The sequence below is a fragment of the Haliaeetus albicilla genome, chromosome 4 (genome assembly GCF_947461875.1).
Source record: "Haliaeetus albicilla chromosome 4, bHalAlb1.1, whole genome shotgun sequence".
NCBI lineage: Eukaryota > Metazoa > Chordata > Aves > Accipitriformes > Accipitridae > Haliaeetus > Haliaeetus albicilla.
In genome coordinates, this window is record NC_091486.1 from 52,492,913 (window position 1) to 52,507,126 (window position 14,214).

General features: G+C 42.7%; 1 protein-coding gene across 1 annotated transcript in view; it reads right to left on the reverse strand.

Moving 5' to 3' along the window:
- MORN1 (MORN repeat containing 1) overlaps positions 1-14,214 on the reverse strand; it is a 182,196-nt gene that overhangs the window by 23,812 nt on the left and 144,170 nt on the right. Inside the window, exon 12 of the mRNA XM_069782786.1 lies at positions 3,102-3,160. Within this exon, the coding sequence (XP_069638887.1) occupies positions 3,102-3,160 (59 nt within the window). The remainder of the gene's footprint in view (positions 1-3,101; positions 3,161-14,214) is intronic.

Here is a 14,214-nt window from a genome sequence, read left to right on the forward strand (position 1 = left end):
CTAGACGGACTTGAACAGCTGTACATATTTCAGCCCAAGATTTTAAAATTTCTGTCAAAATATTGCAGTGAAAAAACTAACATTCTCCATGGAAAGCAGCTATTTTCAGTGGAAATGCTATTTTATCAAAACTCTTATTTTCCATTAAACACAGTTTTGACAGAAATTTTTCAACTATCCTTATTCAGTGTTATGCTCTGTAGTTGAAAATGTTAGCAGTTTTTTAGGCTGTCTCTACAACTGCAAAGATTTATAGGGACTTGGCAAAGATGGAAAACAGAAAAAAAAAATCTGATTTAAGACTAGTATGTCCCTTCATATTACACACATTCCTTGAAATTATTTTTACTTAAGTTTAATAGCATACATGATAGTGACACAGCACAGCAATGCTACTTCAGCAAAGCAGTTGCTTCAGTTAATACTTCCTTTCATGATTTTTTTTCCCCCACCCTAAATAGTACTGGCAAAGCATCTCTCCTCTATTAGTAAAGCACTGGAGACTCATTTTGGCTTAACGAACTAAGGGGTAATTTTTCATCCTAGTCAGGTCCTGGTACCACTGGTCAGTGTGTTGATTTGGGGACTCCTGTAGGTGGAGTTGCCCCTTCCTCAGATCCTAAGGAAAAGTACTCAGGACAGGACTATGCAGACTTGACTGCTGGAATTACGCAGGACTCCCTATGCTATGCTCTGAAGGCAGGCTGGCTGCTGCTGACTGGTTGTATCATATTACAGCTCAGTATGAAGTAAAACTGGGGAAAAAAAAAAATAATCAGAGGGTGCAAAACAGAGGTATTTGGAAAATCAGAAACCCATCATTGGAGAAAGAAGGCTACAGAACTTTTGAGTATCATATTTTATGCAGCACTTTTTTTTAAGCTTTCCAAAATGTATTTACAAGGTTTCGGGGCTCTGCAGCCTCCCCCACTGCCTGCTGAACCTTGCCTAAACTAGCAAGCGCTTCAGAAGGTTAGTAATGAGGCAAAATAGAAGCTTACCGTGATGACCTTCACACGGCTTAGTCCTAGCCTTTGCCTGAAACTGCAAAGGGAAGATTAACTAGCAGAGGCCTAGAGGACTCTTACAGCTATTCCATCCTTAGCATTCCTGGTGGGCCGCTTCTGTCGCACAGAAATAAAGTGTTGGGATATCAGCTAGTGTAAATCAGTGTATCTCCACTAAACTCAGGGGCCACGTTCATAGCTGCTATGAACTAGTGAAACATTAGGGTCAGTGGAGTCATACAATGTTACAGCAATTGAAAATGTGACCCGGATTTTGCTGCCAATATTAGAATACATATTTCTCGTGCCCCTCCTTCCTCTTCATCCCCTGCTTAGATGAACTTACATAGTCACAATTATTAGCAAAGGTACCTAAGCCTACATTCAGTGATTGTGTGATGAGAGGCAGTCTACAAGATCTTTTTAACCTGACACAATTATTCACACAGCCAATTTGCAAGATAGGTATATGCCAGCAAAAGTAAGGCATAACCCATATACAGAACACTTTGGACCTAAGGATAAAAAAATAGAAAAAAGAAAACCAAGTCTGAAGGCAGATCTGAGAACAGGAACGCTTCCATATAATGTCTCTCTCTGACTAGACTAACTACGAAATGATGCAGGGAAACAACAGCCTGTTTCCAAATCAGGGAGATGTGTACACATGTACACAAACAGACACACACAGATTTTTTTGCTAATTGTCTCTATGGAACCCCTAAATATCCACCAACTTTATTATAAATCCTTCCTTCCTGCAAGCCAGCATTCCCCAGCCCGTTCCATCTCTCACTTCCCCCACAAAAATGACAGACTGACTCTAATCTCCCACCTGCATAAATCTCCTACAGACAACCACAAATATTTTAGCTATGCTGATTTATGGAAGCACAAGCAAGACTAAACCAGGAGATATATCCTCCATGCACAATGACTGATGGCTTGCTGCAAATCTTTCCATTTAAAGCGCTGTCACTTTTGCAGTTCCAGAGAGAGAGAAAAAAAGAGGAATAAAATAACATGCAGTAATGCATCTTATGGCAGCTCCTGGAAAAAAAAAAAAAGCATTTGTGCAACCTCATTTCTTCCAAGTTTTCCTGCATAAAATCCTTGCTACTAATTGAAGAAATTCTATTTGAGAGAGGATGTGAAAACAGCTGCAAGACCCTGCAAGCCCTCCTCCTCTCCCCCCCTCCTCCAACCATCCCATTTTCTGACTTTAACTTCATGGCAATCTTGATTTACAGCCAATGGGAAGTTGTCTTTTTAACCAATGCTTTGCAGCTGATGCTGCCTGCTTTAGTACCCATGGCTTTAAAGAATGAATGAATATGGGGATACCCTACTCAGATCTAACTACAGCAGGAAACAAAATCAGGCTGTAGCTCCTAATTCTAGGCAAAGACCTCCCTGAATTCAGCGGACTAAGCTCTGAAGGCCACTAGGCACAGGCAACTCCCCTTGACCTCAGAGAATACCCATCGCAGACAGGATTAGTCTGACAAGAACAAGACCAGGACCATTGACTTTACTCATGGCAGATAAACATAAAAGACACAAACTGTGCACAACAAGATACCTGTCAACATCTAGTTCAGTATCTCCATGCTGTGTAAGGGCCCCACAGAGGCAAGAGCTTTCAGAAGAGATTGAATTCATCTAGCTACTCTGAGCCAAGCTGTTTCAAGATTTGTGTTTTGCACAAGGACATCAACAGACACAAATAAAGCTGTTGTGGAAACACATTATTACTCTTCTGCTGAGTACTGACAGTCGCAGTTTCAAAGAGCTGGGCCGAGACCTGAAGTCACAGGGCAAATAAAGGGGTTTCTGCATTCTAGGCTCCACCGACACCATTCTCCCGGCACCGTTTCCTCCACTGCACCTTCCTTGCAGTGGGTTAAATCTTCCCTGCTAGTCTGTTGAAAGCCACAATTTCACCTGTTGTCACAAGCACATTAGTAGTAATGTCTGACTGAACAGCTGTATGCTTCCTGCTCTACTGCAACTAATTGACTAGCAAGTAAAGCCGTACAGCAGGATCACTGATCACACTCCTTTTGTTCCAAGCCTGAAATTTAATTAACTTACCAAGAATTTTGCTGGGCACAAGCCATCTGTGTTTTCACACCCTGGCTCCATGATATTAGCTGAAAAACAGAGAAAGAGGGATAGTTGGCTAAAAAGAAGAGCAACAGATATTTTATGTCTTTGGAATGCAGAGCAACACAGGCATATCTGAAAGTGGTTATTTTAGGGCATGTTACATTGTCTACATGGTCTATTATACAGAATTCTGGACTCAATTTCCTCTCCAGGCTCTGTGAATAATCACTTCCTTTCTCTAGACCTTAACTTCCTCAGTCAGTAAAATGGGGAAAATTATATATACTTTCCTTAGAAAAGCATTTAATGACAAACCTTCATGTAATAGCTAATTGTGCAATATCATTAATAAAGGAGGACACCAGCTGCCAAGTATCTTGGGACATATTCCCATCTATATCAATGACAAAGTTATAAATGTTTGCTTTAGGTTTCTCACCCAGTGCTCACTAGTGAAACTTGAGAATACCTGTTCTAACAGGAAACTTTGCTTTCCCTTGCTATGAATAAAAAATTAAACAAAACAGTGGTAACATTTTGTACTTGTTTTTACCAGCTTGTAAATCTGATAATCACACAAAGATGTGAAAAGAAAATCCTTATTTGAGAAGAAAATTTAAAAAACCCCCAGAACTCAATGACAGACACTCCACTAAGGCCCTAAGACTTAATTACACATGGATTTTCTGTTAAATATCATCTGGATTTTGCTCTAAAAGTAACTTTGTAGACTGCTTGCAGATTTCCTTGGGTCACCTGCTTGAAGCCGTGAAATAATGCTTGTATTAAGCAGAATCTTAATAAGAAACAGTACAAAAAGATATTAAAAAAAAAAAAAAAGCAAATGAAGATTTTGAAAAGTTTGGCAGTGGGCTACAACAATCACCAACATGAGGGCAGCAGAATGTTCCCCACTTTTCCATCCCAACTATCTTTTAGCAGGAAGAAGCAGTTCACGTATCAGACTGATAGCAAATGACTTGGACCATTCTGACAGCTATTTGTATTTGTACTATCTAGAGTATAAAATAATAATGTCTCAAATCTGATCAATATGGCAGATGTTGGTGAACAGCACTATTACAAATCAGGTGCCCATACAAGGGCATAAAAGTATGATAAGGCTTAAATTGACGCTCCCAGGGTGACACTTTGTTCTTTACATCTCAGAATCTATACTGTCTGTCTCTATGGCTATACTGTGATAGTCTAGTTGGGCTAAAGAAAAGATTCATTCTGCTAAGGCAAAAAAACTTAAGGGGCAGTCTTTGACAAGCACAAATTTTAATTAATGTACTTGCTGTGAAATAACTGCCGCCAGGAAAAAATGAACAGAATTTTGGCTTAAATAGCCTAGACATCAAAGAACATTTCTAAAGAGGTCTACATAAAAAGCTGTATGGTAGCAACTCAAAGGAAAAAATAGAAAGGTCTTAGCCAAACCATGAAACATCAGGGAAACAGAAAAGAAAAAAAAAAAAATCCATTGCTTTTTTATTTCTGCTAGTCTTCTTCCGGACACATGGGCAATGATTTCAAATAATTGTACATAATACCACTAAAGCCTTGGGTTATGTGTGAACCTATACATGTCAGAACAATAGAAAATAGTTATACAAGAAGATGATCACTATGTGAGAAACACACATACAAATAGGTGCTGGGGTCAGGATTCAGGATTGAGCCTGCCAGATACTCTATCTCTTACTTGTATCTCTGCTAACATGAGTCCTAGCTCAAATTCTGTCTATTATTTGGAGTGCATCTGAGCAATTTTTTGCTGAAAGTTCTTGTATTTCCCCAAATAATATGATTGAGATCAAAACTTGTGTGCACACACACATGCAGACACAAGATTAAAAAAAAAAGGACCCAACATTTATTAACTTAAATTAAATATTACTTCAACTGGCAGCGCGATACCAAAACATATAGATGAAATGTATTTCCATTATAATTTCTATTCTGTCTGCAACCAAGAGTGTCACATATATTCAGCCTCTGGTAGCTAAAGATGATTCTATCACTGATCTATCAAAGGCTAAATACGGCTATATGAGATGCAGAATATAGGATGTGATCACTTAGCATACAGGGAGCATGAAAGCAAGCAACATGCTCACGATAGTAAGGTTAAAGTATTATTTAGCTGGTTAGATCACATTCCCACCCAGTTTGTAACTACAAATTAACAAGTCAAGATAGACACACCTAAAAAGAAGAAGTTTTGCACTGTTGCTGAAAAATTCGTAAGTAATTTTTAGGGAAGACAACAGCAGCTGCTGTCAGGCTTCCTGCAGTTTAGACAGGAATTTTTCACTATTAGATGGTGATCAAGTATAGTGAATTATAAACCAATTCTAACATAGCATGCAGGAGCAAAATTCTTGAGATTTTTCCTAAGAGGGCAAAGTTGTTCCTGAAGTAGCAACAACAGTGTACCATTTTATTACTAATACTTAATCATATGGGTTGATTGGCTTAGTTAACGAAAGGGTGTTGTCCTCCGAGATTAATCCATAATTAAAAGTAATAAACAAGGTTTTTGTCTTATCAAGATGCACTATTAACAACATTTATCCTTCTCTGATTTTAGAGAACGATTCAAAATCGGAGCAGAAAGAACGTATCTTTACCACTGTTGCCACAAAATATCAAAATGATCCCCCACTAGATAGCTGAAAGGGGAATAAAACACTGTACATGTGAATTGTTTGAAGACAGCAGTGAAACCAATTAGAAATATCTACAAAGGAGAAAAGTGTATTACAATTTTATTGTTTGAAGTTCCGAGTAAGTATAGGTTCACAGATGTACAGTAATAATTTGTAAAACATTAGTTCATCCAAAAATTAATTGAAACTGAAGATAAGAATGAGCACAGCATATCCGAACTACGGGCACAGCTTGACTATCCATTGTTTCCACTCAGGGATGACCATCCTGACCATCTAGACAGAACCTAGGCTATCAGACTAAAAACCCAACATGTAGATGACATGCTGCACTGCAAAAAGTTATAGTGCAAATTTAGAAGATGAATGTAGAAAAAAAAATTTTAAAAATAAAGCTCATATTCAACCTTCCTCAAATGTCAACAATTTACTAATAGAACAATTTACTAAGAGACTTACGAATCAAAAGGTAGACTCAAGCACTTCACCGCATGATAGGTAAAACTGAGGGAAGTCCTGAGGAGGAAGAGTTTGCTTTAATGAGTTTTTGACAAAGGTAGGTAGAGGTCCGTTTAGTAGTTGTTACTTTGTTCTGGTGGGAGACATACAATTTACAGGTCATTGTGTTAGATGTTGTACAAACATACAACAGAGACATGCTCAAAGGACCCTCAGCATTTCAAATGGGTCACTCAAATACATTTAATAAAGATCTTACAATACAGCTCTGCACCCTATATTTCTCACTGGTAAGGAAAAAAAAAAAATCTATATTGTTTTGTTTAATTGGGTTAAATAATGATACTGGTGTTTACCAAAAGTAGTTTTCTTTTGAAAACCATGCTTGTATGATGTCCAGAATGGAAATTTTGCCACACATATAAGCTAGATATTTATGAGAAAAATCTGTAAAGTTCAGGTAATTGGAATTAATTTCTAACCCCCTCAGGTTCAAGTGAGACTGCAATGAGACAAATACAAGGCAGTTCTAGTACATCCAGCTCAGTTACTGAGGAGATGCTGGACATCCTGTATCCCAGTTAGAAACATGCAGATGAAGCCAGAGATATTTTCAGTTATTCAGGTCTTTACAGGATTTGTCTACCCATGACCAAAACGTACTGGAATAGTCTCCCTGTCTCTTTCCCCCCTGCTCCCTCAACACGATTCCACTGGCACCTTTGTGCTTGGAGTAGACCCGCTCTGAGCATGGTATCCCAGATGACTCTCCTTGATCCGATACAAGGGTTTCTCCTGAAGTTGTGAAGACTGAGGCAGCCATAAGTAAAACCTTAAATGTGGTTACACAACTTACACAATCTATTCAAACAGATGATACAACAGTAGCACTACCAGAAAACCAAAGGAAAGTTAGAGAACAGGGATGAAAAGAATCATTTGTAAACAACTGAATGAAAACCACTCTCTTAAGAGCGTCCCTTCAAGCTGAAGTACGATGCTACTGAGAGCCTTTCTGATTTAGGCCTAGCACGCACTACCTGTGTTTTCTGCACCTAAGCTGCTAGTGCTCAGACAGAATGAGGTAGGTGATCTCTCTACTCCACACACTGGAAGCTAGAAGGTAAAATAAATGAGGGGTCCACAGAGTCTTAGCAATTCATAGATTTGACCTACTTCAAAGAGAAACCAGGAAGGGCAGTGGCAGGTTCATGCTGTGAAGAAATTGTTGCTGCTCCAACCCATCATGCCAGATTGTAGGATGCTGCTGTGAGGTCACCTGAACAGATTCACTACAGAATTCAAAGCCACAAAGTGACCTATTTTACGTCTGATAATGAAATAAGATGCTAGGAATCATTTCCAGAGAAGTACCTGGTCACTGACTGCAGTAAAATTTCTGTGTAGTTAGCACAGCCCTCTCTAGTACTGCCTGCACAAATTTGTGTTAGAAACTTGCTAAACACACAACCATGCTCACCTTTAACAAAAAAGCTTTAGATTTCAGCTGCCTCATCTCAATGACCAACTGCACAATCATGACTGCCTGCAAAAGGAAAGGGGCAAGATGAGATAATTTGGAGGCAAATCCAACTTAGACCAGCCTGACTGACAAATGAAACTGCACCCTCAAATAACAAGAAACATGGCCCCAGGAAAGGAACTACTTCTCTCTCTACTATGACATTCCATAATAAACTAAACACAAACTGTCTACTGCTCTGTGCTGACAGTAGAGCTCATAGGAACATAAAATATGGACGCACATATCACAGCAATCCCCATCTCGGTTCTCTGTTTCCTCCCGAAGCCTGCATGATCTCACCACTAAAGCATTGATCTTGGTTCCGTGCATGAAATGGGTGTATACTGGCTGACTTGTTAGCACATTTTTCTTATGCTGCTGGGTGCAATTCTCTTAGCATCCAATATTTTTGGTTTTGCCTTTAAAAACAGCATGTGTAATGGAGAGGCTGGGAATATTTTTTTGCGCAGAGGAGAGGAAAACGTATTTCAAACTGAGCAAGAAAACTGCCATTCCAAACACTAAGAGGAAAGGTTCATGCAAGAAAACTGTGTACAGTATTCTGCACATGTAAGGAAATTCTGACAAATTGAGGGAATCTATAACTTTGCAACCAGGATTTTTATCCCCTGTATAGGGACCAAGGACATTGCTGATATGCTCCAGGTGTGGATTCTGCATGCCAAGAGAGACAGCCAAGTATGCACCCGGCCTGCTCCTTTCGCTGCAGGTTGCAGGATTGATGTTATAATGGGCAGACTTCAAAACTGCAAAGAATGTTCCTTTAAACACAAGGGTCAGATGGTTCTGATCAAAAGAAAATAAATCAAAAAAGCAAACAAATGCACTCAGAAAGCCAAGTTTCACTATGAAAGGCAAGAGGGTCTTTTTTCTTTGCCTGCTATTGCCCTTATTATCCTTAAAATAATGGTTCTGGGAAGGAGATTTCAATGTATGCCATAAAAAAAAGCTGTGGCCAGCCTACAGAGCAAGTTAACCAGAGGGAAGGGTAAACTACTTTGGATGTTCTAACGAATGAAATGATTTAATAACATCAGCTAGAATAGCTCACTTACAAAAACTTTCATAAGCTTTAGCATGTATTTTACTCACTTGAGAATTCTTGACAGCTGTTAAGACAATTTCCAGCTATCCAATTTGGGCAGAGGAGTGGTACAATTCCAATAATTAATTTCAGAATTTGCCAGAAAATTAAGAGAAAATTATCATGACCTTTTTTTTCTTTTAAAGAAAAAGGTATTATATCTGACATTTAAAATATTTCTTGAGGAGTGGTACTAAGGAAATATTTGCACATGGCAAACAGGCTGAAATCTGGGTAAGAATAAATCCACAATGGTTCACAGGGCTGATGGAAGTACTTCTCAAGACAGTCACAGACAACTAGGAAGGTCTGTTGCAGGTTTTATTTTTGGCCTGGTTAAATGTGATATATAAGATTATCAGATGTACTGCAGAGAGATAAAGCAGTATAGAACTGAGACAATATCTGGCCTATTTAATGAAACACCTTCTGTTAAAAATTCAGCTACATAAAAGGGCTGTATCCTGTAAATCTCTACAAGTCCAAGCAGAGGGTCTGACCAGCAAACTGTTATTTGCATTTATTGATGAGTTTATCCAAGTACAAACCTCTTCCCATCTTTGGGTAAAACAGGTGAAAAGAAGGAAATACTACACTAAGTCCTGGGCAAAACAGGGACCACCCCTCTATCTTACTACCAAAGGCAGTTTACGACTCATCTCAAGAAAGACTGTCCTCCAGATCTACACAGCACAACTAATTGCCTTGCACCAGGCACATGGCCTAGACTTAAAACCTATCAAAAATAGAGAGCTTGGGAAAGATGGGAGCCTTGTAGTTAAATTTGGAAGTATCCACGCTCAACCCAGGACAAGACAAGATCTTATGCCATGTGATCTGCATTCTATTATTTATTTGGCTTCAAGATTTTTTGTAGTATATCGAAAGCTAACACGGACAAGCAGTTTACACAAACTGGAAAAGATAACTCCTGAGCTCAGTTTATGGCTGTGATACTTGCAACATGTGACAGGTCACTTACTCTAACTTCTGCATATAAAGTAGATTTAAATAACAGTTTCAGATGCATTGGGAGAGCAAGATGAGCACACAGAGGTGAACCAAGGTTTGTGAAGTGCTTCAAAATCCTTCAGCTGCAGACACCGAGGAAAAGTAAATATTCAACATGTTAGAAAGATTCCGGTGTTCAAAAAGCTTTCTTCCATTATAACTGGGAAATTCACATTTCCAAAGGATACACTGCCCCTTTCCTTGAACCAAAATCATTTCTGTTACTACTGCTATCACAAAGCCTGATGTAGTGCTTACATCCAAGTTCTTGGCCTATGTATTGTGGTCACCAGAAAAAATGCGGTCTATGTCTCTGCAAGGTAGGCCAACTCCGCGTAATCTTGTAAATGCCGAGAACGGTGAAGGTACAGGGCCTGAGAAATGGAGAATGTATTACTTCACTGTGCAGACAGCTAACACAGAATTGCTTGCAGCAGGGCAGGAAATCGTATCAAAGATCTCACCATGATCTTGGCGCTTCCTACACAGATCCTCATCCTCTCTACTAATGCTCATAGAGCTGAAAGATCGCAACAGCTCCTGTGCTTGTCCAGTGGGACAAGGAACAAAAGGCTTGAGCAAAATGATCGTGGATGTAAGTTGCTGATACTGTCTGTGTGGTAAACTCGACCATTTTTCTAACATCTCATCTTAAGAACAGTCAGCTGTTCTCTGTGTGGCCAAGTTAATGAATCCCACTCACAATGCAAGGCAAACAGAGGCATTCTGAAGAAACAATTAAGAGATCTGAAGTCAAGATACACATTTTAAAAGGCTGGGCCAAGTGGCATATGCCTGTCCGGTAATTCCTTCTGCCTTCATCTTCTGAACTGTGTAATAGCGTGTGACTAATATCAGTCCTCCCACTTCTTCAGCCTAGTCATTTCAGCTGGTATTTTAAAGTGTACCACACTATGTGCTGACATGCCTCCACCCTCTGCTAGCTTTCCTGTTCTAGAGAGAGACAGAGAGAGAATGACTCATGCATCTCTCCTACTATTCGAGCCTTTTAAGCAAATTCAAAGGAAAGTTTTAAAGGTGCTCTCTTGATTTGGGAATGCCTGGGTGGGGTTTTCTTTTTCTGTGTGTGCCTGTTTTGTCAAATGATATGTAATTTTCCAACCTCTATGATGCTGAGACATTTTAATAATTCATGAACTTTTCTGACACTGTCAAATTGCAATCTGGAAATGTCAGAGGTACCCACTGGTATAGGCATTTGTGGACGCCTATAGGAAAGGAAACGGAAAAAAAGAAGGATGGTAGAATTAGGTTGCTAAATGCCATGTCTGGCTTGTACTCTTATTTGACAGCCATAATTAAAAGCTGAGGTGGTGGAAAGAAGAAAGTGAAAAACCTGAAAGTGAATGCATTTTAGACCTGATACCAATGCTAACTGACTTCAGAACGTTCTGAAGAAAAAGAAATACCGTAGATTGTTATTTAACTTCCAGCATATCTGTGTCAGATTTAAATGCAAAGCACTTTATCACCAACTCTGGGCATCTTCAAGAGAGCGCCATATGCAGATTAGAAAACCAAAGGTAGAACAGTAATCAATTTCGACTGCAAATGAGCAAAGAAACAGTACAACTGCCAGGAAACATGGACTTGAAAGCACATCTCTAAGTTTTAACAAAACTTGAGCTACTTTGAAGGAGCAGACTATATTTCAAGAGCAGATGAAAATCCTCATCAGGAAACTGCCTGCCTGCAGATCCTGCTTGCAGCTTCACCCAAACCCAGCTGATCATAACAGTAGTGTGATCACACACAAAAAGAGCTGGATCACTACAAGGCAGATCCTCATCTCTTATGGCTTTACAGGACAAACTGACCTCCATCTAGGAGCCTCCATGCAGCCAGTGGACATGGCATGGCCACATGGCCATGAGGAAACTGACTGAGATGATACTTTGCCTCTTTATCACATAGAAGTGTAATACTAATAAAACACTTTTTTTTTTTAAAAAAAAAAAACTCATGCTAACAATTCTTAAATGGAACTGAAACCAGCCCTTAAAAGCAGCTACTTAGAATCAACAAGCTAAAGAGAAAATGCTGTTTGGAAGACCTGTGTTATTTTGTTTTTAACCTAGATCCCCAGAGAACTGGGAGAGGAGAAAGTCATTAGGGAGATCACCAAGAGAAGAAGTCAGCTCTGTGAAGTGCTGTTTTCTCACAGATTTTTTTTATTCCAGGTCCAATCTTGACCTCTGACACGATCTACAGAAAAGCACAATCCACTAACAAAGGCAGCTTGCTCAATGGCATCTAATGTTGTCTCCAGGAGGACTGCTACCTTAAGTAACCCAGATGTCTTCTTCCTCTCCCAGCAACAAGCTCCTAGGGATTGAGAGATGTTTTGTTCTTCTGGAACCCGAACATCTAGTAAAGACCTAGGAGGATGATGAGATAGGGTCGTAGGAGACTGAAGTTGGAAAGCTTGCTTAAAAGGCTGACCATCCATATACTTACTTAAGATGATAAACTGAGAGGTATGTCATACTTTAGGGGTTATGTCTGATCTTCCAAGTACATGGGCAACCTCTGTTTTGGGGGAAAATACAAGTGGCTGGAGAACTGCCGAGCCATCTCTTGCTCTAGACGTTAAAACCCCACTGCCTGCCTCTAAAACAACCCAAAGGTAGATTCTAATAGTATACTTCCAGTCAACCTCACCTCTTTGATTCACTTTTTCCTCTTATGAGGAAAGACTTCCATAAACTGCCCTGAGGAGGAAGAACGGGTCAAAGCACTACCCTGAGCTGGATTCCTCGGTATACAGCCTGTTTGTGGGGAGAGCACAAACAAGTGCAGGGGCCACTGGCACTTCAGTGCTGCTTCTGTCCCAAGCCAGCACCACACAGAGCAGATTTTTCAGGGAAGGAAGTCCTCTGCGTTGCAGTAGGCTTCTCTCGGCTCTCAACCTAACGCCAAGCCCAACCGAGATTCCCTCCTGGGGAAAGGCCTTTCTAACCGCTCAGCAGCTACTTTCTTTTCACACAGCTTTCCACGCACAATCCCTTTCCAACCACAGCCGCCGCCTCTCCTGCACCTTCACGCCCCTCAGCAGCAAGACGAAATCCTCAGCAGACGAGGAAGCCACGCTGCTTCTGGCAAGGAGGAAACGGCGCTCTGCCGGCACCTTCCCGGCGCGGAGGGCAGGCGGGCCCCTGCAGCCAAGGGGCCCGGCCGCGGCCTTCGACGAGCAACCGACACGCGTGGAACCCGCTCCCCAGCGCCCGCTCTCCTCGGTCGGCCTCTGCCCGCGGCGAAATGGCGGCCGCCGGCGCTCGCGCCGCCTCAGGCGCCGGGCGTTGACGCGCTTCAAGAGCCCGGCCCCGCGCGCTGCCGCAGCCGGGGGGGTGTGTGTGTGTGTGTGGGGAGTGTGTGTGGGGGAAGCGGCGGGACGCGCGTCGCGGCTGGGGTCCTGCCAAGGGCAAGGCGCGGCAGGCGGAGCGGAGCCGCTGCCGTCGGAGCTGCCCCGGCCCCAGAGCTGGTCCCTCGCCGACGGCCCCTTTAAGAGCCTCGGCGACTCCCCCTGGCGGGCGCCGCCCGTCCCCGGTGTCGTCCCCCCCACCCCCGCCTCAGCTCCGCGGCCTGCTGCTCCGCGCCCCGCCCGCCTTTCTCCCGCCGTTGGGGGCGGCGAGGAGCCGCGGCAGCGCCAGCACCCGGGGCGCGGGCGGCGCCGCCGCCTCGGCCGCAGACGGGCGGAGGGAGAAGCCGCGGGGTTACGTCCCCGCCGGTTAAATCGAGCGCCTCCCGCGGTGCGAGGATTTGCGGGGCCGGGGAGGGAACCGCAAGCTGCCGCCTCCCGCGGAACGGGGCAGCGGCCGGGGGGGCTGCGAGGGCCCCGCCTGGTTGAAGCGGCCATCCGCCGGTGGAATTTACAGCGGCCGACTCCAGCCCACGGGGGTTCCCCCCCCCCCCCCGATCCCCTCGTTAAAACCCCAGGGCACTACCACCAAAGGCCGCAGCTCCAGCTGAAGCAGCCGGCCGTTTCAAAAACAAAGGGGTGCGGGGAAAATCGCGAGGCCTTGAAAAGCTTGGGTCAGCGTTTCCAACACGGGACCGGTGTCCGAGTAAAGCTCTGGAGTCGCGGGCGACTCGGGCTCTTCGCAAAATCGCTTTTCTGAAGAACTAGAACAAGCTTCCCCCAAACCTCTTGGCAGTTCCAGCGAGTGAAAAAACTGGGAAAGCCTTTCCAAGTCACCTCACGGCCCCAGCCCCTTGATGGGGTAAATTTGGCCTTCCTGCGGCCAGGGCTGAGCCGTCAGCCGAGCCCGTCCTCTCCTCGCAGGTTGCGTTGTGAGCCCCGCC